Consider the following 24,776-nt stretch of genomic DNA (forward strand, 5'->3'; position numbering starts at 1 on the left):
TGTTATTGATCTGGGAGCTGGTGGAGTTTGAGTATGGGGGTGATGTGGTCCCAAGGTCTGGTGTGTGTGTATGAGGACTTGTGCAGCGGAATTTTTTGATATGTTGAAGTCTGTCCAGTGTTTTGGCGGGGAGACTAGAGAATGGTGTTGCAGTAGTCCAGACTTGATAAAACAAAGGCATGAATGAGGTTTTCAGCATTGGGGTCAGTGAGAGTTGGTCTGAGTTGTGAGATGTTTTTGAAGAAGGCTGACTTGGTGATGTTTCGGATGTGGGGTTCAACGACAGAGTGGGGTCAAATGTAACACCAAGGTTCCTGACTGTGGAGTTGGAGTGGATGGTGCAGCTGTAGATTTTCATGTTGAGTTGACCCAGCTTATTGATGAGGGATATTGGGCCCATGATCTCTGTTTTGTCATCGTTTAGTAGAAAAAATGTATTGCTCATCCAAGTTTTCAGTTCACGGACACAGGCAATGACAGAGTGGGGTGGCAGAGTGGAGTTGGGTTTTGTGTGGATGTACACTACCGTTCAAAAGTTTGGGGTCACTAAGAAATGTCCTTGTTTTGAAAGAAAAGTAAAAATGTTGTCCATTAAAATAACATAAAATTGATTAGATATACAGTGTAGACACTTAATGTTGTAAATTACTTTTGTTTCTGGAAATGGCTGATTTTTTAATGGGATATCTACATAGGCGTACAGAGGACCATTATCAGCAACCATCACTCCTGTGTTCCAATGGCACTTAGTGTTAGCTAATTCAAGTTTATCATTTTAAAAGGCTAATTGATCATTAGAAAACCCTTTTACAATTATGTTAGCACAGCTGAAAACTGTTGTCCTGATTAAAGAAGCAATAAAACTGGCCTTCTTTAGACTATTTGAGTATCTGGAGCATCAGCATTTGTGAGTTTGATTACAGGTTCAAAATGGCCAGAAACAAAGTACTTTCTTCTGAAACTCGTCAGTCTGTTCTTGTTCTGAGAAATGAAGGTTATTCCATGTGAGAAATTGCCAAGAAACTTTAGATCTAGTACAACGCTGTGTACTACTCCCTTCACAGAACAGTGCAAACTGGCTCTAACCAGAATAGAAAAAGGAGTGGGAGGCCCCAGTGCACAACTGAGCAAGAGGACAAGTACATTAGTGTCTAGTTTGAGAAACAGACGCCTCACAAGTCCTCAACTGGCAGCTTCATTAAATAGTGCCTGCTAAACACCAGTCTCAAATGTAAACAGTGAAGAGGTGACTCCGGGATGCTGGCCTTCTAGGCAGAGTGGCAAAGAAAAAGCCATATCTCAGACTGGCCAATACAAATAAAAGATTAAGATGGGCAAAATAACACAGACACTGGACAGAGGGCCAGCATCCCGGAGTCGCCTCTTCACTGTTGACGTTGAGACTGTTTTTTTGCGGGTACTATTTAATGAAGCTGCCAGTTGAGGACTTGTGATTCGTCTGTTTCTCAAATGCATGCATTTACAATCTTGACCACCAGGAGGCAGAACAGGGAGACATGCCTTAACTAAGGCAGTGGTCATAGGGTCAAGGGAGCAAGTTGTGGTTTTGGATTTAGAAAATAGTTCAGCAATGGTGGTTTCATTGAAGGGAGAAGGCACAGCTGTTGGTATATATCCTCCACTTTGATATGCTGCTTTCATACTTTGAAATAATGGAAATATAATTTATCAGCCTGATGGATAGAATATCCTGTTATGACATGAAGTAACCATTTAAGTTCGGGCTATCTTGCCATTTTTTAAATTGTATTACAAACCTCCCACCGACTTATTTCAGTGTGTGTGTCCCTCATGTTCTCATGTCAAAATAATTAATCTGTCGCCCATTGTTACGCAACAGGTAACATGTTCTGCTCTTGCGTAAGAACGACACTTTCTCCGCCCTTTTCGAATCACCATTTCACTCTGCGCGAATCTGCGGCTGCGCAGTGTCCGCCATTGAGGACCCACAATCAGAAGGAAAGGGTCAGATAATCGCTTCGATAGGCAATGGTTGCACGTTTCCTTAATTCTTGAATCCAAACTTTGACAACATTCTTTCATTAAACACGACGCCTACTGTCTAATAATAATAGTATCTAATAGTCGTTTTAATTCATGGATAGCAGATTTAGATATTTTATAGCAATTTGAAGTAACCTTCATATCTAACGTTAGTCAGCTGTAAAGCTTAAGAGTGAGGTTAGCTAGCTAGCTACCTGGCTAGCTTTAGCTACACGAACTGAGCCTTGCTCTGGGGCAGTGTGCCTGCACTGTCGTTTGATGGATCCAAGAATCGCTTGGTTTCAGCCAGAACAACGTGGGCCAGCCAACAGCCTGTGGATGCAGATTTGGGAAACAACACAAGGTCTGGGGAATCTGTACTTCAATAACAACTGTAACACGGGTAGTTTGTCTAGCACGTCAAGCCTCAGTCAGAAATCGAACATCAACGGGACATTGGGTAACGTAATATCGAGCAAGAACGGAGCTGTCACTAACAGCGAACCCAGGAACAAGGGAATGTCCAACTCAACGAAAGACAGAGATGTAGTCGAACAACGAGACTTTATTCCGTTGGAAGCTAATAACAACCACAACAATCGTTCATCGTTGGGGAGGGGCAGCGGAGGGGTGCAAGTGGGCTCTGGGGTCTCAGGACACCCCAACAAAAGGAAAAGAGACAACAAGGCTAGCACCTATGGATTCAACAGTAGCCTCGAGACCGGAGGCTGTGGTTACACGGGAACACCATGGAAAGTCAAGAACTACTCTGAAGGAATCTTGGGGTAAGAAACAAAATGTAACGTTACAAGTTAATCATTAATCACGCGTTATCTAGCTAACGTTATATATCTCTGCCACACTAACGTTAGTTGGTTAGAAAACTAGCCAGCCAGCTAACTTGGCTGGTGAAGTGAGCGCACATATTCATATGGTTAGACATCATAGCCATATTTAGGCGTGCCGATTTGACCGTCACGAGTCATTCATTATCTGTTATGTTGGGGGACGTTCCTAACCAGCTACGGTCAGTCGAAAGTAATGGGACAGTCAACGTTAACTAGCTAGTTAGTTAGCTACATCCAGCAATTTGTTTTATGACCTTGGTAGCTAGCTACCTCGTGGTTGCCAACATCTGCATGTGGTCACTACACTGACGAGCTAAGCAAAAAAAATCTAATCCGAATGACATTTAGCTAAAAGCACGAGTACTGAGCAGTAACCATTGTCAAGTCAATGCAGAACTCTTTTCTTGATAGTTGCCATGTGACTGACTGACTCAGGCTAAGCCTACCTAACTAATGGGTATTTCTCGTCTGTTTCACTGTTGCCTATTTGCAGCAATTAAAACCGAAATTCTTACTTCTCTGGTGGATATAATAGTCAGAAGCATCTATTCTAATTCCAAAATGTACTAAAATATGTAAATAGGATACTTTTGGTCATAGTCAGTATTTTCCAAAATTGAGATTTGCGAGATTGAAGAAACGCATCAAATTCTATAGACAGCAGATCTCCCATTAGCATGCATCGCCTCTGACTTCTTTATGTGAGACAACACTACTACATCGTAGCCAATGTTATGTTGAAGGAACAATACTTGTTCTTTATTAAACAGCGTGTTTTTTTTCTTCCAAATCACACATCCTCAGAGCTAACTTTGGCATCACAAACACAATTTATTCCTTTAGCCAAAGTCATAATAGGGTGGCTGTTAAGGGATATCTTAACTATTGTGAGTGAATAGGAACCAACAATGATAACTGTCAGAGTACATATAGCAAACATAACAGGCCCACATCAAACCACAAACCCAAGTTGCAATTCGGAAATGGTATCTATTTCTTAATGACTGTGGGAAAGCGAGGTGACATCAGTGAGTTCTACCCCCCTTTAAAGGGGAGTGACTGTGCAGATGCGAATGCACAACATGTATCCTAAAGGTCTTGGCCAAAAACTTGGCCAAACTTGGCCAAAAACCGTAGTATACAACATGTATAGGGAGGCTGAACTATTTCCCTTCTCTCTAAGTGTTCCGTAAGTAAAGAGTTGACAGGTTGAGAGGTTGTCCCTCTTTTGACACAAATGTAGTTATCAGGGACAGTCAGTGGGGCTTGTGGCTGTGTAGCTACAGGGCAAGTATACCCTCCCAGCCGTAAAGGTCCAGACCTCTTAGTAGAGTCTCTTAGTATAGTATTTTTATGTAACCCATATTTCACTAGGTGAGTCAGTTAAGAACAAATTCTTATTTACAATGACGGCCTACCCCGGTCAAACCCAAACCTGGAGGACACTGGGCCAATTGTGCACTGCCTTATGGGACTCTGAATCATGGCCGGTTGTGATTCAGCCTAGAATCGAACCAGGGTCTGTAGTGACGCCTCTAGCACTGAGATGCAGTGCCTTAGACCTCTGCGCCACTCGGGAGCCCTGAGCACACTGTCTTTAATATAGGTTGGCTATACTAGCTTACTGATTATGATCAATATGTCAGGTTGGTACAAAGCAGTTAGAGGTTAGGTTACTGTAACCATTTTCTCTGTAATGACAGAGGGTATTTCCCCAGACATGTGATGCTGAAATGAAATGTGCTTTACAACCATCCAAATGCCTTCCTTATCTTATCACTGTTGTTTTGCCTGATTCCCCCCTCTGTTTATTCGTCCAGGTATAAAGGACCATGTCTGCCTTGAAAAAAACATTGACCAATTAGTTTATATAATCTTAGTGTGACAGAAATTTAATGAGACAGCTATTTCAGAAAGGCAGTTCTTACTAGTTTAAACTAGAGAAAAGTCCTGAGGTGGGTGGGGTATTGTTTTAAAGGCTAAGGTGTGGAGGTGTTTTTTCCCCCCTCTTCTACGTGCCTGACAAGCGTAGGCTAGCAACATGCAAGAGCCCAGAGCAAAGTCTTAGCTAAGCTGATACTCATTTATAGTAATATAAAGTACACTGTTTGCATAAGGACATTCCTTGGTGATTACTCTAATACCCCAACCTTTACTATACAGCCTGGATCACAGTCACAACCAGGCTCTGTCTCCCACACTCCTGGTTCTTATTCTGCTCACAGTGCTTAGTTACTGAGTTGCATAATGAACATATATTTCACAATATATACATGTAATGCCTAAATATCTGCCAATTTATAGTGTCTCTTTCAGAAAGTGTTTTTCAGGCTTGTAATCTCTGGTTGTGGAAACGTTTCATTAGCTTTCTTCCCCAAGTCCCTGACTGGGGAGGGCAAAATTTGAAAGTGATTCACATCAAGGTGCATTTTCCTGTGCTTGTGATACCTGAGGGATTGCCTATTCAGGCTCGCATTAGTCAAGGGGTTGATTTTGCATTAGTGTGACTGTGACCACTGTGGCATACACAATATGATGGGGAGGGGAAAGAAAAGGGTGGGGGAAGATGAACAATTTTCCTTGGACGAGTAAGGCACTGTTGTTGGTTGCGAGGGTGGGGATAGGGTGAATAGGGGTGGAGGTGTGTGAATGCGTGCAGAGTTGTTGGACTGCATGATTGAGCCCAGAAGGTCCAGCCGCTCTTTATAAGGGGTGCTGTGTTTACATGCAGCACACGCTGAGCATGTCCTGGCTTCGCTCTCCCAAAACAAACCCGCCCCTCCAGGAGAGAAACCTGAGCTCTTTCTCTGTCACAGAGCCCTCCATCCAATGAGCTCTGGAGCAGCAATGGCGTTCTGCCACCTCTGATTCACTGAAACAAAAGCTGTTGTGAAAGACCCAGAAATGTTATTGGTGTGTGAGTGGAGTGGACTGCCTAAAATAGTATTTGTATGGCTGCACTGTGCTGTCACACACAACTAGCTGTGGAAAAACCTGGGTTGTGTTCACTAGGCACAAAACAGAAGAAAACTTCTCAAAAATGGAGTGAAACAGTGAGAGACTGTCTGAACTTGTCCAATAAGAAATGTTTGTTTCATTACCTTTTGCTACAGTGTGCCCTACGTGTGTGCTATTGAACACAACCCTGGCCTTGGTCCTATGTGTTGAGGACAGGGGTCACACAGTGCCAGATTAGTTTTGTACAATGTTTACCCCATGGGCCATCTAAATGTGCTGTTAATTGCTCGGTGACTATCAGTATCGGCACATTATTGTTTTTATAACCATCTCTGAGATTTATGATCTAAGTCCCACAGCTCCAGCTTCCAGATATCACCTCTTGTTACCCCAACACAGCACCACTCATAGAGCTATGGCTCGGTCTATACTGTGCTGGCTGTTAGAGATATCAATGGAGTTTGGGCAAATGTCCGACCTCCATCTTTTCTCCTCCGTGACCCGGAACCCGGTAAGCAGTCGTTGAGTTTGTAATTTCGTTAGTAGGCAAACGGAAGATGGTCCTCCTCGATAGCCTCCTTTAGGCGAGGAAACAAATACAAGTGTACCCTACCTGAGTCCTTCACGGAAGAGTTTTGAAATCTGCCACACCCCCTTTGAATCAGCTTGCACATGTCTTGCAAATCTAATTGAGAAAAGGCATTTGCCCCCCTCCTTCTGGCATACAGCCAGGTGGTGAGGCGAGGACTTGCAGAGGGCTATACATGCTGCTGGTCCTTTGGACTGTGGGTAATATATCCTTCCCTCTACCAGCACGTGTGGGGATCCCTCTATCTCGGCGATCCCATGTGCTTAAAGAGGAATGTTTTTTGATTGATATGTTCTCCCCATCTGGCCGATTTGAAAGCCGTTGAGTTAATGTAGTCTGAACAGCATAGGGGGTAGCAAGTTGTTTCTTGTTTTGTTACAGCCCAGACAAATTCAATACTGAAAGACAATTATATTTATTTTGTGAATGTCGTACTGTTTGACAATAAGTTTAAATTATTGGAGACTGCTGTGTTTTTTTGGTGGCCGTTTCTGTTCAAATTATGGTAATTGTTAAAGTATTGGATGTTTGAAATCTCTTTTCACGGTCAGTATTTAAACAATTGCATTTTCATAAGCCTGTATAAATGCCTTTCAACCAGGCAGGTTAAGTGAAACCTACCAAGGTACAGGCGTCACTTCATGCCATGTGACTAATGATGAAAAGCACACCTTGTGCTCTCTTCTCTACTCCAGTCTTGATGAACTCAATATGCAACCTGTGTACCACAGATCTCTGTGCTTGTCTGATAGGTTGCCACTCACATGTTGCATCCTGGCTCTTTTTTAAAAGGCCTCACACAGTGGGAGGAGCCCTGATGACTTGGTTGATACGCAAACTAGGGTCATGCACTGATTGGAGTCTTGTCTGTGAGCTCAGAGATGGAGTGGAAATTGTCATGGAGATTTAGAGGACATGACATGCAGTACGTTTACACCAAACACACAAGTTTGAGTAGACGAGACTCTTGTTACTAATGTTTAGCCTAGTGCTAATGGCTCAAATCTGTTAGCATTGTGTCTGCAGATTGTATTTGGGGTAGCCCAAGATCTAGCAGCCCAATTAATAAAGATCAGATTGTATTTGGGGTAGCCCAAGATCTAGCAGCCCAATTAATAAAGATCAGATTGTATTTGGGGTAGCCCAAGATCTAGCAGCCCAATTAATAAAGATCAGATTGTATTTGGGGTAGCCCAAGATCTAGCAGCCCAATTAATAAAGATCAGATTGTATTTGGGGTAGCCCAAGATCTAGCAGCCCAATTAATAAAGATCAGATTGTATTTGGGGTAGCCCAAGATCTAGCAGCCCAATTAATAAAGATCAGATTGTATTTGGGGTAGCCCAAGATCTAGCAGCCCAATTAATAAAGATCAGATTGTATTTGGGGTAGCCCAAGATCTAGCAGCCCAATTAATAAAGATCAGATTGTATTTGGGGTAGCCCAAGATCTAGCAGCCCAATTAATAAAGATCAGATTGTATTTGGGGTAGCCCAAGATCTAGCAGCCCAATTAATAAAGATCAGATTGTATTTGGGGTAGCCCAAGATCTAGCAGCCCAATTAATAAAGATCAGATTGTATTTGGGGTAGCCCAAGATCTAGCAGCCCAATTAATAAAGATCAGATTGTATTTGGGGTAGCCCAAGATCTAGCAGCCCAATTAATAAAGATCAGATTGTATTTGGGGTAGCCCAAGATCTAGCAGCCCAATTAATAAAGATCAGATTGTATTTGGGGTAGCCCAAGATCAGATTGTATTTGGGGTAGCCCAAGATCTAGCAGCCCAATTAATAAAGATCAGATTGTATTTGGGGTAGCCCAAGATCTAGCAGCCCAATTAATAAAGATCAGATTGTATTTGGGGTAGCCCAAGATCTAGCAGCCCAATTAATAAAGATCAGATTGTATTTGGGGTAGCCCAAGATCTAGCAGCCCAATTAATAAAGATCAGATTGTATTTGGGGTAGCCCAAGATCTAGCAGCCCAATTAATAAAGATCAGATTGTATTTGGGGTAGCCCAAGATCTAGCAGCCCAATTAATAAAGATCAGATTGTATTTGGGGTAGCCCAAGATCTAGCAGCCCAATTAATAAAGATCAGATTGTATTTGGGGTAGCCCAAGATCTAGCAGCCCAATTAATAAAGATCAGATTGTATTTGGGGTAGCCCAAGATCTAGCAGCCCAATTAATAAAGATCAGATTGTATTTGGGGTAGCCCAAGATCTAGCAGCCCAATTAATAAAGATCAGATTGTATTTGGGGTAGCCCAAGATCTAGCAGCCCAATTAATAAAGATCAGATTGTATTTGGGGTAGCCCAAGATCTAGCAGCCCAATTAATAAAGATCAGATTGTATTTGGGGTAGCCCAAGATCTAGCAGCCCAATTAATAAAGATCAGATTGTATTTGGGGTAGCCCAAGATCTAGCAGCCCAATTAATAAAGATCAGATTGTATTTGGGGTAGCCCAAGATCTAGCAGCCCAATTAATAAAGATCAGATTGTATTTGGGGTAGCCCAAGATCTAGCAGCCCAATTAATAAAGATCAGATTGTATTTGGGGTAGCCCAAGATCTAGCAGCCCAATTAATAAAGATCAGATTGTATTTGGGGTAGCCCAAGATCTAGCAGCCCAATTAATAAAGATCAGATTGTATTTGGGGTAGCCCAAGATCTAGCAGCCCAATTAATAAAGATCAGATTGTTCTTTTGATGTCTGTCTGTCCATGGGTCTCTGTACTTCTGAATATAGGCCTAGATGTTATGGTGGATCGAGCCTTAGGGCTTTAATTGAAGAGGATGGTGTAATATAAGTGTAGTCTAGTGTTTATGGCTGGACTTCCAGCACGCCAGATGTTTTGGAGCCTGTGGAGCCGGGAGCTTTTTTTGCAGCACTAAACACATGGTTTCAACCGCAACTAGTGTGTGCCGGATAACTCCACTGAGGCCAAGCAGGTCACTAACGATCAGGGACAACTGGGGTCCTCGTAGCCCTCGCTTGTCTTTAACCCAAATCCTCTGGTTATGGTAGCCAGTCTGAGCCACCATAGTGCTGCTGGAGGATAAGTCAGGCATTGATGAAAGCTTAATGAATTGGCCACCTTATGTTCATTGTGTGGTTTGGGTTGATATCCTTTCCTGTGCGTGACTGTGTGTATTGCTGGCCCTGTCACTCATAGGCTAGCCTACTCATGTTTTTGTGTGAGAGGCATATTTACACATGTAGCACTACCAACAGAGGTACTGCCTAATAAGCAGTGAATGAGGAACGTTTTTGCAGGTTCACGTCAAGAGAATGCCTGCTGGATGACATGTCTCTCACTGTTTCTGGCAGCGCTATGAAACATGGGCATGGTACAGTACCCTGTTATTTCTGTCCCTGGTCCTTCTGCAGTATTTATAGCTGGTTGCTCTAATGCTGTTCGGTGGAGGCCGTTCTGAACCAGGGGGGGCTGGCCTTGCACATTCTAAAAGCCATCTGCCAGCGAACCCTCTCCTTCTCAAAGGCACTTTGGGAGCCAGTTTGATTTCCCTCTGTCTTTTACGGCCTGCGTCTGAACTGAGACACATGCCATGCCCTCTGACTCTCACACACCTTTATACTGTTAGTCCATCTGAGCAGCTGGTCAATAAGCAGTACCAGTCTGCCACTGCAACTGTAAACTTTCAGATGAGATCCTGATGTTATGCTTCTCCCCCTCTTTCATATGAAGACATATTTTCTCCACCACACCTACTCTGCTGCCTCAGAAACCTACTGGCACTTGCTGCTCAGTTGTACACTACAGTATCTATATCTTGGAAAATATGTTGCCTGTTTCAGTTGCAAAGCCATTCCTCCAAACCCAGGGCTCCCAAATGCATTTGCCTAGTCCTGCTCTTTGCTTGTCACATGCTCCAGAGGCACTGGGCTGCTCCCCCTGGTCTAAGCCGGTTCCCTGGGTGACGAGGCGATGTGGCTTAACCCTGAAACGAAACCCATTCTCTCTCACACGGACAGCCAGTCAAACACTGCTGCTGTGAAATGAAACTTAGCAGCACCACTGGTCTGAGCTGGATTAGAGAGCCTATGCTTAGGCTGACTCTCTGAAATGAAACTGACTCTTGCACAGTTTTTTGCTTGTTATAAGCACAGTGTAGGAGGCTGGCAGTGTGAGAACTACATTTGCTAGGAGGCTGGCAGGCACACACACTACATTTCTATTGCCATTGACTCCAAATTGGTGGAAGATTTGTTTGATCTCCCCCGATAACAGTGTATCAGTCATTGTGTGGTACGTGTGACAAAAGTTTGACTATGGACTTTCTGTGGGAGTGTATGTATGGAAGAGTGTGTGTGCGTTCGCATCATATCAATATGTGACGTGTGTGTCAGTCAGTTGAATTGAATGTGTCCAAGTTAATGGCTATATGTGAATTCAATATGAATGGCTTGCTGATGGCTGTATCTCCTGGCCCAGTGCCAGACTGTCTGAGGACGGCCCCCTCTTGTGCCGTATGTCTGAGGACGGCCCCCTCTTGTGCCGTATGTCTGAGGACGGCCCCCTCTTGTGCCGTATGTCTGAGGACGGCCCCCTCTTGTGCCGTATGTCTGAGGACGGCCCCCTCTTGTGCCGTATGTCTGAGGACGGCCCCCTCTTGTGCCGTATGTCTGAGGACGGCCCCCTCTTGTGCCGTATGTCTGAGGACAGCCCCCTCTTGTGCCGTATGTCTGAGGACGGCCCCCTCTTGTGCCGTATGTCTGAGGACGGCCCCCTCTTGTGCCGTATGTCTGAGGACGGCCCCCTCCCGTGCCGTATGTCTGAGGACGGCCCCCTCCCGTGCCGTATGTCTGAGGACGGCCCCCTCCCCTGTCCTCTTGTTACTGGTGGCTCTAGAGGGAGTGACTTAAAGCTTCAGTTCAGCTGGCGGCAAACCGAACGAATGTGCTTACATCTTCTCTTTAAAAAAAAAAAGCAAACGGCAATAGTGCTGTTTGGCCATGTTGAGACACTAGCCAGTATACACTTCCTCAAAATAGTCAGAATTAAATCTGTCATTAATTTAGACGCTTTTGTATCGATTCTCCCCCCCATCACTAGTTCTCACTAGTCATACCTTGCTATGTTGACTCTAGGTGTGTTCACGGTGCAGTCTTTGTTGCAGTGACTGACTGGGCGTGATGAATGCTGTCAGCCAGGTTGCCTCTGCAGAGCGTATCTGTGGGCCTGTTGCTGCCTGTGTGTGTTAAGTGTTGAAGGTACTTAACTCCTGTTCCCATGTCAGTCTGACAAACACCAGAAATGAAGAGACAAATAGAACGAGAAGGAAGGAATCCCATGCATAGTGCTCCGCTTCAGTCACCTCAGAATACACTGTCCTGTCCAGAAAAACAGCTCATGGTACCTCAGGACAGGGAACCTCATGGTGGGTGTCTTCACACACGATTACTGGTCCTGCCCTGAGGAGTTAGCTTGGCCTACTTAAAATGGGAGAGGCTGGTGCTTGGGTGAGGAAAGGTGTAGAAGTTAGATTAGTTTAGCAGCCTGTTTATATTACAAGCTGTGTGATACACCCCTCTGTGTGAATATAAAGGGATCATTGTTTGAGGATGAACACCTGCAGTGATATAGCTGGAAGGGCTTGGTATCATCACATCAGGGAGGAGTACTTCTACCCAGGGACTGATGGCATTGAACTGGCATGACTGTCTGGCTGGCTGGACTGCTGTGTAGATTGGGCCAACAGACAGGCTGGTGATTGGGGCTGCTGTCGACTGGGGTCTAACCGGGTCAGGGCCCTTCAGTTGGACTCCTAGCTGCTACACCAGGAATGTTTGTCTGGGTGTCGATGAGGATTAGGTGAAACACAGACTACTGTAAGCGCCAGGGAAGACTGTTATCTAAAACGCAGCACTCCACAGAGCGCTACCCAAATGACAAGCAGGCTGATTCCTCTACAGTAGCTACTAGTGTTTCTCACAGCTGAGCCCTCTCGGGTACACAAGCTCAGAAGTAGCTACCATTTCTTTCCCACTCTCTTTGATTTTCCTGCCAAAGGAAGCTGTGCTGCAGGCCTGTCATTGGCTGGGTGCTGTGTTGTGTTTACATGGCCCTGTGGGTGACTGGGATTGTGTGAGTAAAGGGGCAGCCAGGGCAGAGTGACCTGCTCCATCCACTGCCAGTCCACGACAGCCCCAGCCCAGCCCTCTGGTGTCCTGGCCTCTAGTACACCCCCTCCAGTATGTGGTGTTCACTCACATTACAGCTGCTCACACAACAGGACTGCTGCCTCTGCTCTACTCACAATCATAATGCTGGATGTGCAGCTTGCTATTCAACTCAAGCTGTTAGTTTCCTTTGTAAGATTAGGAAAGAGAATAAGTATTTTATCCTCCGATGACTGAGTTTCCCTACGGCCTTACTGTGTTGGTTGGTCACTGAGTGTTAGACCTCGTGTCCACGTCCTGTCTGCTCCGATCCCCTTTGACTGGCTTGATTCTCTCCATTCTGTTTTTGCTCCGCTTCCTGTCCCCACACTAAGCACTGGCCAGAACATACAAGAGCTAATCAGTAGAGTTTGGAACAACAAGGACGTGTGTTGGTTGGGTCAAAGTTTGAGGTGGCAGCTGGCTTAGGCCGCACCGTGTGTGTGTGTGGGCGGCAATCAGTACCACGTGTGAATGTTTGTGTGACCCAGTCTTTAGTGTTATTGATATAGGCTCTGGTCTAGGCCCTGTGGGTAGGTGTGTTGGTCAATCTGCAGCTTTAATAATAGACAGACAGCAGGGTGAATTGCAGGCAGAAATAACCCCAGTCAGTCAATTACTGGCCCAGTCACGGTCTTGTCTCTGTGCCATTGTGTAATGTATCTGACAGTTGGCACAGTCCCTGGTCTCCCTAAACGAGCCATGGCATTCATACCCACCAAGTTTACCTGACTGACTTATCGGGGGGAAGGGAAGCAGCCCTGTTGATCGTTTAGTAAAGTCGATTTGTTGATTTAAGCACCCATTTTTAACTCAAGGACAGCAACACTTGTACTTATCAGCATTGTCCTCCCAAACTATTTAATCAGGCAAGGGACATTACATTTATGCCAACTGCTTTGGGTTCCATAGCCCTAACAGTGGGAATATGCCCTATGATTTGTACCAAAGGTGTAGATGTATTGCATTATTGTGGCTTTGATCTTTTCTCACACGTCAGCCTGTCTGTCATCATCCTGTAGTTAATGCATTTATTCCAGTCTTCAGTAGATGCTACTTGATTACAGTTTGCTGGCACACAGGTGTTGGCAGTTAGCCTTTTAACATAACACGCCTCCAGTAAAGAAGCCAGTTAATGTAATAATGATGCTTTGCAATTAACTCCTCACGAACGCCTAGTGTGTTTGAGGAAATGTCATTTCGATTTTCACTTTCATTAGATTGTAGGGCAGGATAATTGTCTCTGTTTTCACCATTTCCATTACATGGTAGGGCGGGGTAATTGTCTCTGGTGGCTGTTCAGTGAGCTACCTGTGAACGTTGTTAACAAATTGCATTAACTGGCATAATAAAATATGTATTGTAGACCCCATCAATTGTATTGTAGACTTGTTATTTAGATTTTTCTCTTACAATATATTCTGCCTTCAATCAATATATTCTGCCTTCAATCAATATATTCTGCCTTCAATCTTTGTCAGTGTATTTTGATCTGTTTCAGACTCTATCCTACTATCCCCATGACCATGCTACTTTCTCCCTTTATTATTTTTCTCGCTCAGTCTTTGTCTCCCTCCCTAACCCTGATCATGCTGTTTTCATTCTGTGTTCTTCAGGCTCCATGAGGAGATCAATGACTTCTACAAGCACATGTCTCCTCGGGAAGAGGAGGAGAGGATGAGGATGGAGGTGGTGGACAGGATCGAGAGGGTCATCAAAGACCTGTGGCCCACTGCTGACGTAAGAGATCACTCGCATCGCTACAGTTCCAGTCCTAAGCCCATACAGGTCTAGCCAGGTCCCAGATCTGTTTGACCATTATTGGTGTACAGCGAACTCCTCTGGTTGTTGAAACTTTAACATAGTTGAAAAGCTCTGGGCCCAGGCTAATACGGGTCGCGTTCAAATAAATATTACAACCATGTAGAGTTCATGCTTACATAAAAGCCAACACCAACTACTAGAAGTGACAGGCAGAGCAAAGGTTTGGAATGGAAGTGGTTTCTATCTACACAGACAGGTCTCACCCACACGGCAAGCTGCTTGAGATTCTCACAATCTCCTGTTCCCTCATTTTACAAATTCCCTTCATTGCTAGAGACAGCATGATAACTTGCTGCTCTATGTAGAATTGCTGTCTTTACATCTTTCTAGTCTTTCTCTGGCTGGCTCTATAGCTGTCTGAAAGGAGTCGTGACTCTGTAGGGGAGAGTTATTTTCTCTCCCTATAGGCTGAGCTGTAATGAAGAGGAAAGACAGGCCGTATATGGTGGGGCGTGTGACCAGCAACCATTTGTGAAAGTGCCTGGTCGGTCCGCTCTTATCTCCCTGCTGTGTTATATTTTGGCCTGTAATCTACAGGGCTCCAGGTGTCGTTATTCCTGCTGACTTGGAGCCTGCTGATAGAGCTGTGTGTGTCTGCTCTCAGCTTTACAAGCTGTACCAGGGATGGACAACTGCCGTCTTGTAGACCCGCGAATCACTTTTTTTTGTTTATGAACTCCGTCTGGGTCTCAATTTACTGTTGAGTTGGAATAGTAGAATACACAAGGTGCAATTTCTAAATGTGGTTGTACATCAGCAGTTCTCTTATGTCAGTTACTGACAGTAACTCGATTAGCCCATGTCAGCTAAAATGTCTAGTGGCCAGCTATCTTGTAGTAATCATGGTCGAATTACCAACCGGGGGGCCCCTATGGATTTTGTTAGTCACTCTCACTCAGACATCATATAAAGACGTTTCATTTCTTCACCCTATGGCAAAATATGTAGAATTTACAGGGAAGTCGCTGTGAAACTGCACATTTTTCTCTGTCCCACGGCAAATTGTGTAGTATCACAGGAATTGATCAAAAAAAAAAGTAAAACAGTTGCACATCCCTGAGCTAAACAGAAAAGTCCACTGCTGTTCCTGGTACTGCTCCTACATCTTACTCTATCCACTGAGGCAGGAGAGCAGTTTATATCCTGTCCACAACAAGAACAGGACTAAGACTCCCAGCAATCCCCTGACCTCTTACACACACACTCAATACGAGACCTGTCTGTGACTGGATGAACTGAACTACTGTGAACCCACCAGATAGCTGAATAATTAGTCTAGGAGGCGGCCACCATGTCTTTCTCTCCCTCTCTAACTGCACCCCGTCTCTCAATAATTTAAGTGATGACCACTAGCTCTTTATACAGTAGAGAGCCGAGCCATGAGTTAAGTTTACCTTGGGGACACAGTGGCAATCCATCACCATCACCCCTCTCATTTCCACCCACATCACAATCACATGCCCTGCCTCTAGTAAGCAGATTGGAGCCCAGGCTTTAACCCCCTTGGTCGGTTCAGGCAGGAGCTCAGCCCAGGAGGGAATAATGGCTGGTTTAAGGCTTAAGCAAAGGCTATTTTTGAGCCCTCAGAACCAATGTGAAATACTGTTATGTGACGGGATATTTGTCTGGAATCTGGACGCATTAAATAAAATGCTTATTTAATTTATTTTTTGTCCAAACCGTTGGGGTTTAAAGCATTTTATCCTTGTTCTCATAACTACAGTAGTAATGGTTTGTTCAGATCCCATTTTTTGCCCCCAAGAACATTGCATGGTTGTCAGTGCACTGACTTGCATAAAAGGTGAAATAAGTTGATGCATGTTAGACTCTCTCCCCACTTAGCATAAATATTATATTTGTATTGCTTTAGTTGACACCTGTCTCCAAGTATCAGACTGTTGTCACGTGACATGACAGAAGTCAAAACAAATCATTTGTCTTTATTTTCTAACTAAATACCTGCCATTGTATCAGTTCAAAGCTAGTGTATAGCTCGGCTTATCTGATTGATAAGTGAAATCAATGAATAACACATTTGACTTTGTTACAGGTTCAAGTGTTTGGGAGTTTCAGCACGGGCCTCTATCTGCCAACCAGGTAAGCTGTTTGATTCAGGTAATGGAGTACATAATGGCCTTCCTATCATAATCTCTCTTATAGTGTGTTGGTGATATGCGTGTTGACTCATAACCTGCAGACCCTGCGAATATAACCGCGGGGGGGTCGGGTTTAAATATTGGGTGGATGGCGGGTTGAATAAAAAGAAAACAACACCTTAAAAAAATCCGGGTTAGGGCCAGTTGCGGGCCTCAGATTCACTTTTTCACATACTTGGGCGGTTGTGGATGGGTTGTTAGCAATAGCGGGCGGGTGAACAAGCAGCTGACCCGCGCACCATTAGTAAGTGTAAACGGACCCTTAACCCAATGAGTCCCACTTTATCGCTGGTGTGTTTTGGACTTCTAACCACTTTTAAACAGTGTTTGTTTGAGCTACGGACTTCTGGGTTGAACCATTTGATTTTGTCTGTTCTACCAAAATGTTGAGTTACAGTTTGAGCTACAAACTATTTAAAAGCCATCTGTTTTTCTCTGATGCTCATAAGTGTCGTTAGAAGGTAAGGGGTTCTTCTGCATAGAAGATCATGGGAAATCCCAGGACATAGTTTCTATAATACTGTAATAAACTCAGTTGCCGTCACAAACTCCACACAGTTGTCACTGACTAGTTAGATATTCATTTCCCAGTGAAAAAACTATTTTCTATACTTACTGCATTCATATCATTTTTAAAATCAGGTTTTTACTTTGGCAGACTTAAAAAAAAATTTTTTTAAACTCAGATGCAACTGTTTTGTCATTGTTTTATCCTCACAATAAAACACTTAATTGTGAGGCTAAATACAGTGCCTTCGGGAAAGTATTGAGACCAATTGACTTTTTCCACATTTTGTTAGGTCGCAGCCTTATTCTAAAATTGATTCAATTGTTTTTTTTCCTCAATCGACACACACTACCCCATAATGACAAGGCAGAAACAGGTTTTTTACATTTTTGCAAAAAAAAAAAACTGCTATGGCATTTACATAAGTATTCAGACCCTTTACGCAGTACTTTGTTGAAGCACATTTGGCAGCGATTACAGTGTTGAGTCTTCTTGGGTATGACGCTACAAGCTTAGCACATCTGTATTTGGGGAGTTTCTCCCATTCTTCTCTGCAGATCCTCTCAAGCTCTGCCAGGCTGGATGGGAAGTGTTGCCGCACAGCTATTTTCAGGTCTCTCCAGAGATGTTCAATCAGGTTCAAGCCCGGGCTCTGGCTGGGCCACTCAAGGACATTCAGAGACTTGTCCCGATGCCACTCTCTCCTGCATTGTCTTGGCTATGTGCTTAGGGTCGTGGTCCTGTTGGAAGGTGAACCTTTGCACCTGTCTGAGGTGAGCGCTCTGGAGCAGGTTTTCATCAAGGATCTCTCTGTAATTTGCTCTGTTCATCTTTGCCTCGATCCTGACTAGTCTCCCATTCCCTGCCACTGAAAAACATCCCCACAACATGATGCTGCCACCACCATGCTTCACTGTAGGGAGGGTACCATGTTTCTTTCAGGCGTGACGCTTGGCATTCAGGCCAAAGAGTTTAATCTTAGTTTCATCAGACCAGAGAATCTTGTTTCTCATGGTCTGAGAGTCTTTTGGTGCCTTTTGGCAAACTCCAAGCGCCTTTCATAAAGGCCTGACTGGTGGAGTGCTGCAAAGATGGTTGTCCTTCTGGAAGGTTCTCCCATCTCCACAGAGGAACTCTGGAGCTCTGTTAGTGACCATCAGGTTCTTGGTCACCTCCCCGACTAAGGCCCTTCTCCCCCGATTGCTCAGTTTGGCCGGGCGGCCAGCTCTAGGAAGAGTCTTGGTGGTTCCAAACTTCTTCCGTTTAAGAATGATGGAGGCCGCTGTGTTCTTGGGGACCTTCAATGCTGCAGAAATGTTTTGGTATCCTTCCCCAGATCTGTGCTTAGACACAATCCTGTCTCGGAGCTCTACGTACTATTCATTCAACCTCGTTGTTTGGTTTTTGCTCTGACATGCACTGTCAACTGTGGGACCATATATATATATATATATATATATATACACATACATATAGACATATAGACATATAGACATATACATATATATAGACATATACATATATATAGACATATACATATATATAGACATATAGACATATATATATATATAGACATATAGACAGGTGTGCCTTTCCAAATCATGTCCAATCAATTGAATTTACCACAGGTGGACTCTAAGTTGTAGAAACATCTCAAATATGATTAATGGAAACAGGATGCACCTGAATTCAATTCCAAGTCTCATAGCCTTTCGAAAGGCATTGTATAAGGGCTGGACATTCGGATAAATGAAAAGCAGATATTTGCTGGGTTCTCGGGTCTGATGGGGTTAAACTACAAAAACTACCCACTGGGCAAAAACGGGTTTAATCAACATTGTTTCACATAACTTAAAAAATAAACATTTTAATTTGATTTTGAAAAAGCAATCAACGTAAAGGAATTTATTTTTTAACCTAAATCCAATGACAGGTGATTGTTTTTGTTCATTTCACTTATTTAATTTATGCTAGGTGACAACTCAACCACATGTAAATCCAAACCAGATGTTTAACTGACATCTGTTCCAAGTGGGTAAGCTCTTAGGCCTTTCCTACACACTAATCAGTATTTGGTATTCAGACTTGCCTTATTCAGTTGCGTAATGTCAAAATGACACATTTTGCATCATATGATGCTGTGTTTTGCATAATTTAAGGCAAAATGCATCATACTGGCTGTATTTTTGTATTTTTAAAGTTATACATCTTAAACTTGATTGCTGACATGCTAAACATTTTGGGACTATAACCGCAATGGACTAATGAAACAAATACCAAAATATCGTTTTTGGGTGGAGTTTTCTTTTAAGTTCAAGGTACGAATACATACGTATTGAGAGAAGTGCATAAAAAGGGATTACTTTTACGCACATTTAACTGTGTTCAGAATTCACCCCTTTGTGAGTGGTTATATGGAGAAAGAGTGATGTGGCTGGCCATTGTGTAATTATTTGCCTTTGTTTTTTGGGATTAAGGCTGTGGTCATTTTAGCACTGCTGATCCAAAGCCTTTTTAACCTGGTTTCTTGACGATCCAGACTGCTCTCCGCTCCGACGTCTCACACTGTAACTGGGGACTCTGGATTAGTGACAATAAGCTGTGTGTGAAAGTGAACTGGAGAGTCCTCTCTTCAGATCCGAATGTGATGTTGCTCTGACCTCTACTACTTACTCCACTTCCTAGTGACATCGATCTGGTGGTGTTTGGGAACTGGGAAAACCTGCCCCTTTGGACCCTGGAAGAGGCCCTGCGGAAGAAAAACGTTACTGACGAGAACTCCATCAAAGTGCTGGACAAGGCCACGGTATGTTTGTATTTATTATGGCAGCAGCTACTCTTTCTGGAGTCCATGCAAAATTAAGGCAGATATATATATATTTTTTACATTAATACATTTACAACAGATTTCACAACATTAAGTGTGTGCCCTCAGGCCCCTACTCTACCACATATCTACAACACAAAATCCTTGTGTAAGTGTGTGTATAGTGTGTACGTTATCGTGTGTTTGTATGCATGTGTCTGTGCCTTTTGTTTGTGTTGCTTCAGTCCCCGCTGTTCCATAAGGTGTATTTTTATGTTTTTTTAAAGTGTAATTTTACTGCTTGCATAAGTTACTTGATGTGGAATAGAGTACTGTGTAGTTATGACTCTATGTAGTACTGTGTGCCTCCCATAGTCTGTTCTGGACTTGGGGACTGTAAGGAGACCTCTTGTGGCATGTCTTGTGGGGTATGCTTGGGTGTCCGAGCTGTGTGCCAGTAGTTTAGACAGACGGCTCGGTCCATTCAATATGTCAATACTTATCACCAAATACAAGTAGTGATGAAGTCAATCTCTCCTCCACTTTGAGCCAGGAGAGATTGACATGCATATTATTAATATTAGCTCTGTGTACATCCAAGGGCCAGCCGTCCTGCCCTGTTCTGAGCCAATTGCAATTTTCCTAAGTCCCTCTTTGTAGTACCTGACCACACGACTGAACAGTAGTCCAGGTGTGACCAAACTAGGACCTGTATGACATGCCTTTTTGATAGTGTTGTTAAGAAGGCAGAGCATCGCTTTATGGACAGACTTGTCCCCATCCTAGCTACTGCTGTGTCAATATGTTTTGACCATGACAGTTTACAATCCAGGGTTACTCCAAGCAAGTTGCTTATTACCATATTATTCATTACAAGATTTAGTTGAGGTATAGGGTTTAATGAATGATTTGTCCCAAATACAATGCTTTTAGTTTTGGAAATATTTAGGACTAACTTATTCATTACCACCCATTATGAAACTAACTGCAGCTCTTTGTTAAGTGTTGCAGTCATTTCAGTTGCTGTGGTAGCTGATGTGTATAGTGTTGAGTCATCTGCATGTTGTGCATGCATACTAACTGTGCAGTGTGTCATAGCCTCCAGTGACTATGTGTAAATCCATCCTCATCACTGTGTTCCATTGTTCCAGGTACCCATCATCAAGCTGACAGACTTCCGCACAGAGGTGAAGGTGGACATCAGCTTCAATGTGAAGAACGGAGTTAAAGCTGCCCTTCTCATCAAAGACTACAAAAAGGTAAGTGAAGCAGGCATCTCTTATTCAGGGTACATTGCTTTTACCTAATGCAGTCCGGTAAGACCTAGCTGATGAAACAGGCTTGACAGTTAGCATGCATAGATTGTTGTATATTTGTCAGGTTCTTTGGGTTCTGACGGAGGTGTTGGTAGCTAATACACTTAACTACGTCTCCTCAGTCCCTCAATCCAGCCATACCCAATGTCCTAGTCTGAGACATTCCCCTCTAGAGGGCACTATAACCATAACCACAGGTTTAACCATAACCACGTGTTTCTTTTATCCATAAGAAATACCCAGTGCTTCCGAAGTTGGTTCTGGTGCTGAAGCAGTTCCTGCTCCAGAGGGATCTGAATGAGGTTTTCACTGGAGGGATCGGCTCCTATAGCCTTTTCCTTATGGCTGTCAGCTTCCTGCAGGTGAGAGACTTCTGCTATTCTCTCAAGTAGCCCACACACACAGTGCAGGATAGATCGCATCTAACATTACTAATTTACTGTCTATAACAGACTTTTGACACATTTTAAGTCTTTCTCATTCAGTGAACTAAGATGATTTGGCTTGTTCCTCTATGCAATTGACCTCTTATCCTCTGCCCTTGTATTTCAGCTTCACTACAGAGAAGATGCCTGTAGCCCTAATGCCAACGTGGGCGTTCTCCTTATAGAGTTCTTTGAGCTATATGGGCGCCACTTCAACTACCTGAAGACGGGCATCCGAATCAAAGATGGCGGCAGCTATGTGGCCAAAGACGAGGTTCAGAAGAGCACTGACCTCTACAGGCCCTCCATGCTCTTCATTGAGGACCCCCTAGCACCAGGTAACATGGCCTTCCATTCAGCATGGGTGCACTTGCACAGGTGATACCTCTTTTTAGCACTGTGACGCTCAAGATCCGTAACATCCGTCAACTACTGATACCACTAAACCTAAGAATCACACACTTTAACGGGCATGAATAAGACGGCTAGAGGTCCCAGGTGCCCATACAAAGGCTAAAAAGTCAGCTCAATATCAGACAATGTCTGAAATCTGTCACTCTTCCCAAATAGATGATCTAAGCATGCCTCTTGCCTCCTGCAGATAACGACGTTGGCCGCAGCTCATACGGTGTGTTGCAGGTGAAGCAGGCCTTTGACTATGCTTACATAGTGCTCAACCACGCCGTATCGCCCATCGCCAAGTACTACCCAAACAACGAGTCTGAGAGGTGAGGAGATGGTGAGCTAGGGCTCGCTTTAACCAACGACAGCTCTCACATTCCTTGGCTGCTATCTTTAAAAAATCTAATTTATTAAATACTCTCTTTGAACTACTGCAAACAAGTTCTTCTAATCTGATATGTCCTATTTTCTTTCCTCCAGTATACTTGGCAGAATAATCCGGGTGACCCAGGAAGTGGCTGAATACAGGGACTGGATCACCAAGCTCTGGGGACCACAGTCTCAGAATGAACCTGCCCTGAATGGTATGTTTTCACAGTACTACTGTGAGTCTTGACACTGTCTCAGATCTATCGAGTTGATAGTGTGTTTGAGGGGATCAGTTTCAGTAAGACAAGGTGCAAAATTGGTCATCTTAATTACGTTTGAAGTTGTTTGGGATCTAAGGTGATTTGTAGATCAGTGAAGTCCGACTGCTATTTAGTCGATCTAAAACACACACACATTGTCTTACCACTGTTTGTCCATGTGCTGTTGTTGTAGGAAATGATGTCACACTGTTAGTGAAGCCTCAGCAGCTGGATGAGTGCAACAACAACCTGACGGAGGAGGTGACTGCATCTCACAGCAAGACCTCCTCCAACTCCTCATTAGTGTCATCCTCATCCTCCACGGTATCCAGTTCCAGCGACGTTGTGAGTTTTGTTACACTCAAATAAACCGTGTGCACACTAAAACCACAATACCTGAGGAAATCAACTCTTAACACGACATTTAATGTGATGCACCCATTGCTTGCTGACCTGATTGGTTGTCCCCAGGATTCTGACGGGACGCCCTGTAAGACAGTGAAGCAACTGCCTGGGCGGGGCTCCAGCGCCCACAGAGAATCCTCAGGTGGCGTGACCAATCACAGAACACAGAGGCACACCACCAGCACTCCTACTGACAAGGGGGGCAAGGTAGGGTCAGCTTGACGAAGCCTAAGTCAACCACTGAAAAACTCTGTTACTGTACCTACAAATGCCTTGAACTTTTATGACCTGAGCGTTACAACACACTGTCGGTACATAGATAACCATTTACATTTTACATTTCAATGGCACACATAGGCCTACCAGTGATCTGTTTACTGATCTAACTAGGTGTGTGTCTGTCTTGTTTCCCAGGCCAGGTTGTTCCGCTCGTCCAGTAAAAACACCCACCACGTCCAGCAGAACTCGTCCTCATCCAACATCAAGAGCCACCCGAGCAGCAAGCCACACTACCAGGGCAACTTCAAGAAGAGGAAACCTCAGCAGCACTCAGAGGCCCAGGACCTCTGCAGATAGGGCTGTCTTGGTCTGCTCTGCAACAGACTGACAGACTGACTGCTGCCAGACTCCACACGGACTGAGGAGTAGTATTAAGGATCTTCCTTCTCTCAAGCGACACGCATCTTTTTATAGCTGAAAAATATCCCAAAAAAAGAAATAGGAAATGCTGGGGCTTAGTTCTTGAAAGAAATGCTCATTTTCTTCCTTGACATTAACCTGTTCTACAGTGGAGCTACACACCACATCCAGTACCTACAAATCTTGCCTTTTACCATAGCGCCATCTGGTGTTTTGGAGGAATAAGTGTCTGGAAAGTAATGTAGATTTGGACAAGCAATACCTGGAACTTGGCTGGCGAACGAACTTCAGCAAGAAAAGTTTAAAAAAAAGAATAAAATACACTAATAACAAAAATTTACAAAATGTTATATATATTAAAGAAAGGGGAGAAAAGTACACAGATTGAAAGACTAAACCCCAAAATGCAATCTGTAAGTGGAGACAATAATTTTTTGGGATGGGCGGTTATTTTTTGCTTGTAATCAGATTATACAAAGATTTGTACAAAAAAAGACAAACATGCAGAAATGTTTTGAGAAATTATCACAAGAATGGTTTGACTTTTTACAGGATACTACGGATTCAAGGCAAATATATATGTGCACATTTGCCTGCTAATCTGAGTAGTGGCAGGTTTGGGTTTCATTGCCAACATAAATCATCAGCATTCTATTTCTACTTGGCTGCTCTCTCAATGTGTTGACAGGCTTCTTTCCAAATTATACCCATTTCCTGAATTAGTACACTACTTTCACTAAATAGGGAATAGGGTGCCATTTGGGATGCACTAACAGTGTTAGCAGTATGCCTAAATCACTCATTCATACACACAGCCCTATACAACAACAGTGATGGTTTTTAGAGGTTCTCCCAGACTCATAGAATTACAGGTAGAGGACATAATGATTTTAGAAAGATTCTCCACTTGAAATATGTCTAAGATCCATAGGTGTGGGAATTTATTATTTTCCCTTTGGTAATTTACCCATTATGAAAATGTGTATTTGTTCATGTATTTTTCTATTAATGATATGAATATATAGTACTATACATGTTATACGTATTAACACGAGAGACCATATTCTTGTATCTTAT

General features: G+C 43.6%; 1 protein-coding gene across 1 annotated transcript; it reads left to right on the top strand.

Moving 5' to 3' along the window:
• Positions 1-1,944: 1,944 nt before the first annotated feature.
• On the top strand, positions 1,945-24,035 carry LOC139411599 (terminal nucleotidyltransferase 4B-like). The gene is made up of 12 exons (XM_071158161.1): positions 1,945-2,789; positions 14,206-14,329; positions 16,464-16,510; positions 19,763-19,883; positions 21,035-21,142; positions 21,433-21,561; positions 21,752-21,962; positions 22,226-22,352; positions 22,507-22,610; positions 22,849-23,000; positions 23,127-23,267; positions 23,475-24,035. The coding sequence occupies exons 1-12, from the start codon at positions 2,284-2,286 to the stop codon at positions 23,634-23,636; spliced, it is 1,932 nt and encodes a 643-aa protein (XP_071014262.1). The 5' UTR covers positions 1,945-2,283; the 3' UTR covers positions 23,637-24,035.
• The last annotated feature ends 741 nt before the right edge of the window (positions 24,036-24,776 follow it).

This window comes from Oncorhynchus clarkii, chromosome 6 (assembly GCF_045791955.1).
Source record: "Oncorhynchus clarkii lewisi isolate Uvic-CL-2024 chromosome 6, UVic_Ocla_1.0, whole genome shotgun sequence".
Taxonomy (NCBI): Eukaryota; Metazoa; Chordata; class Actinopteri; order Salmoniformes; family Salmonidae; genus Oncorhynchus; species Oncorhynchus clarkii.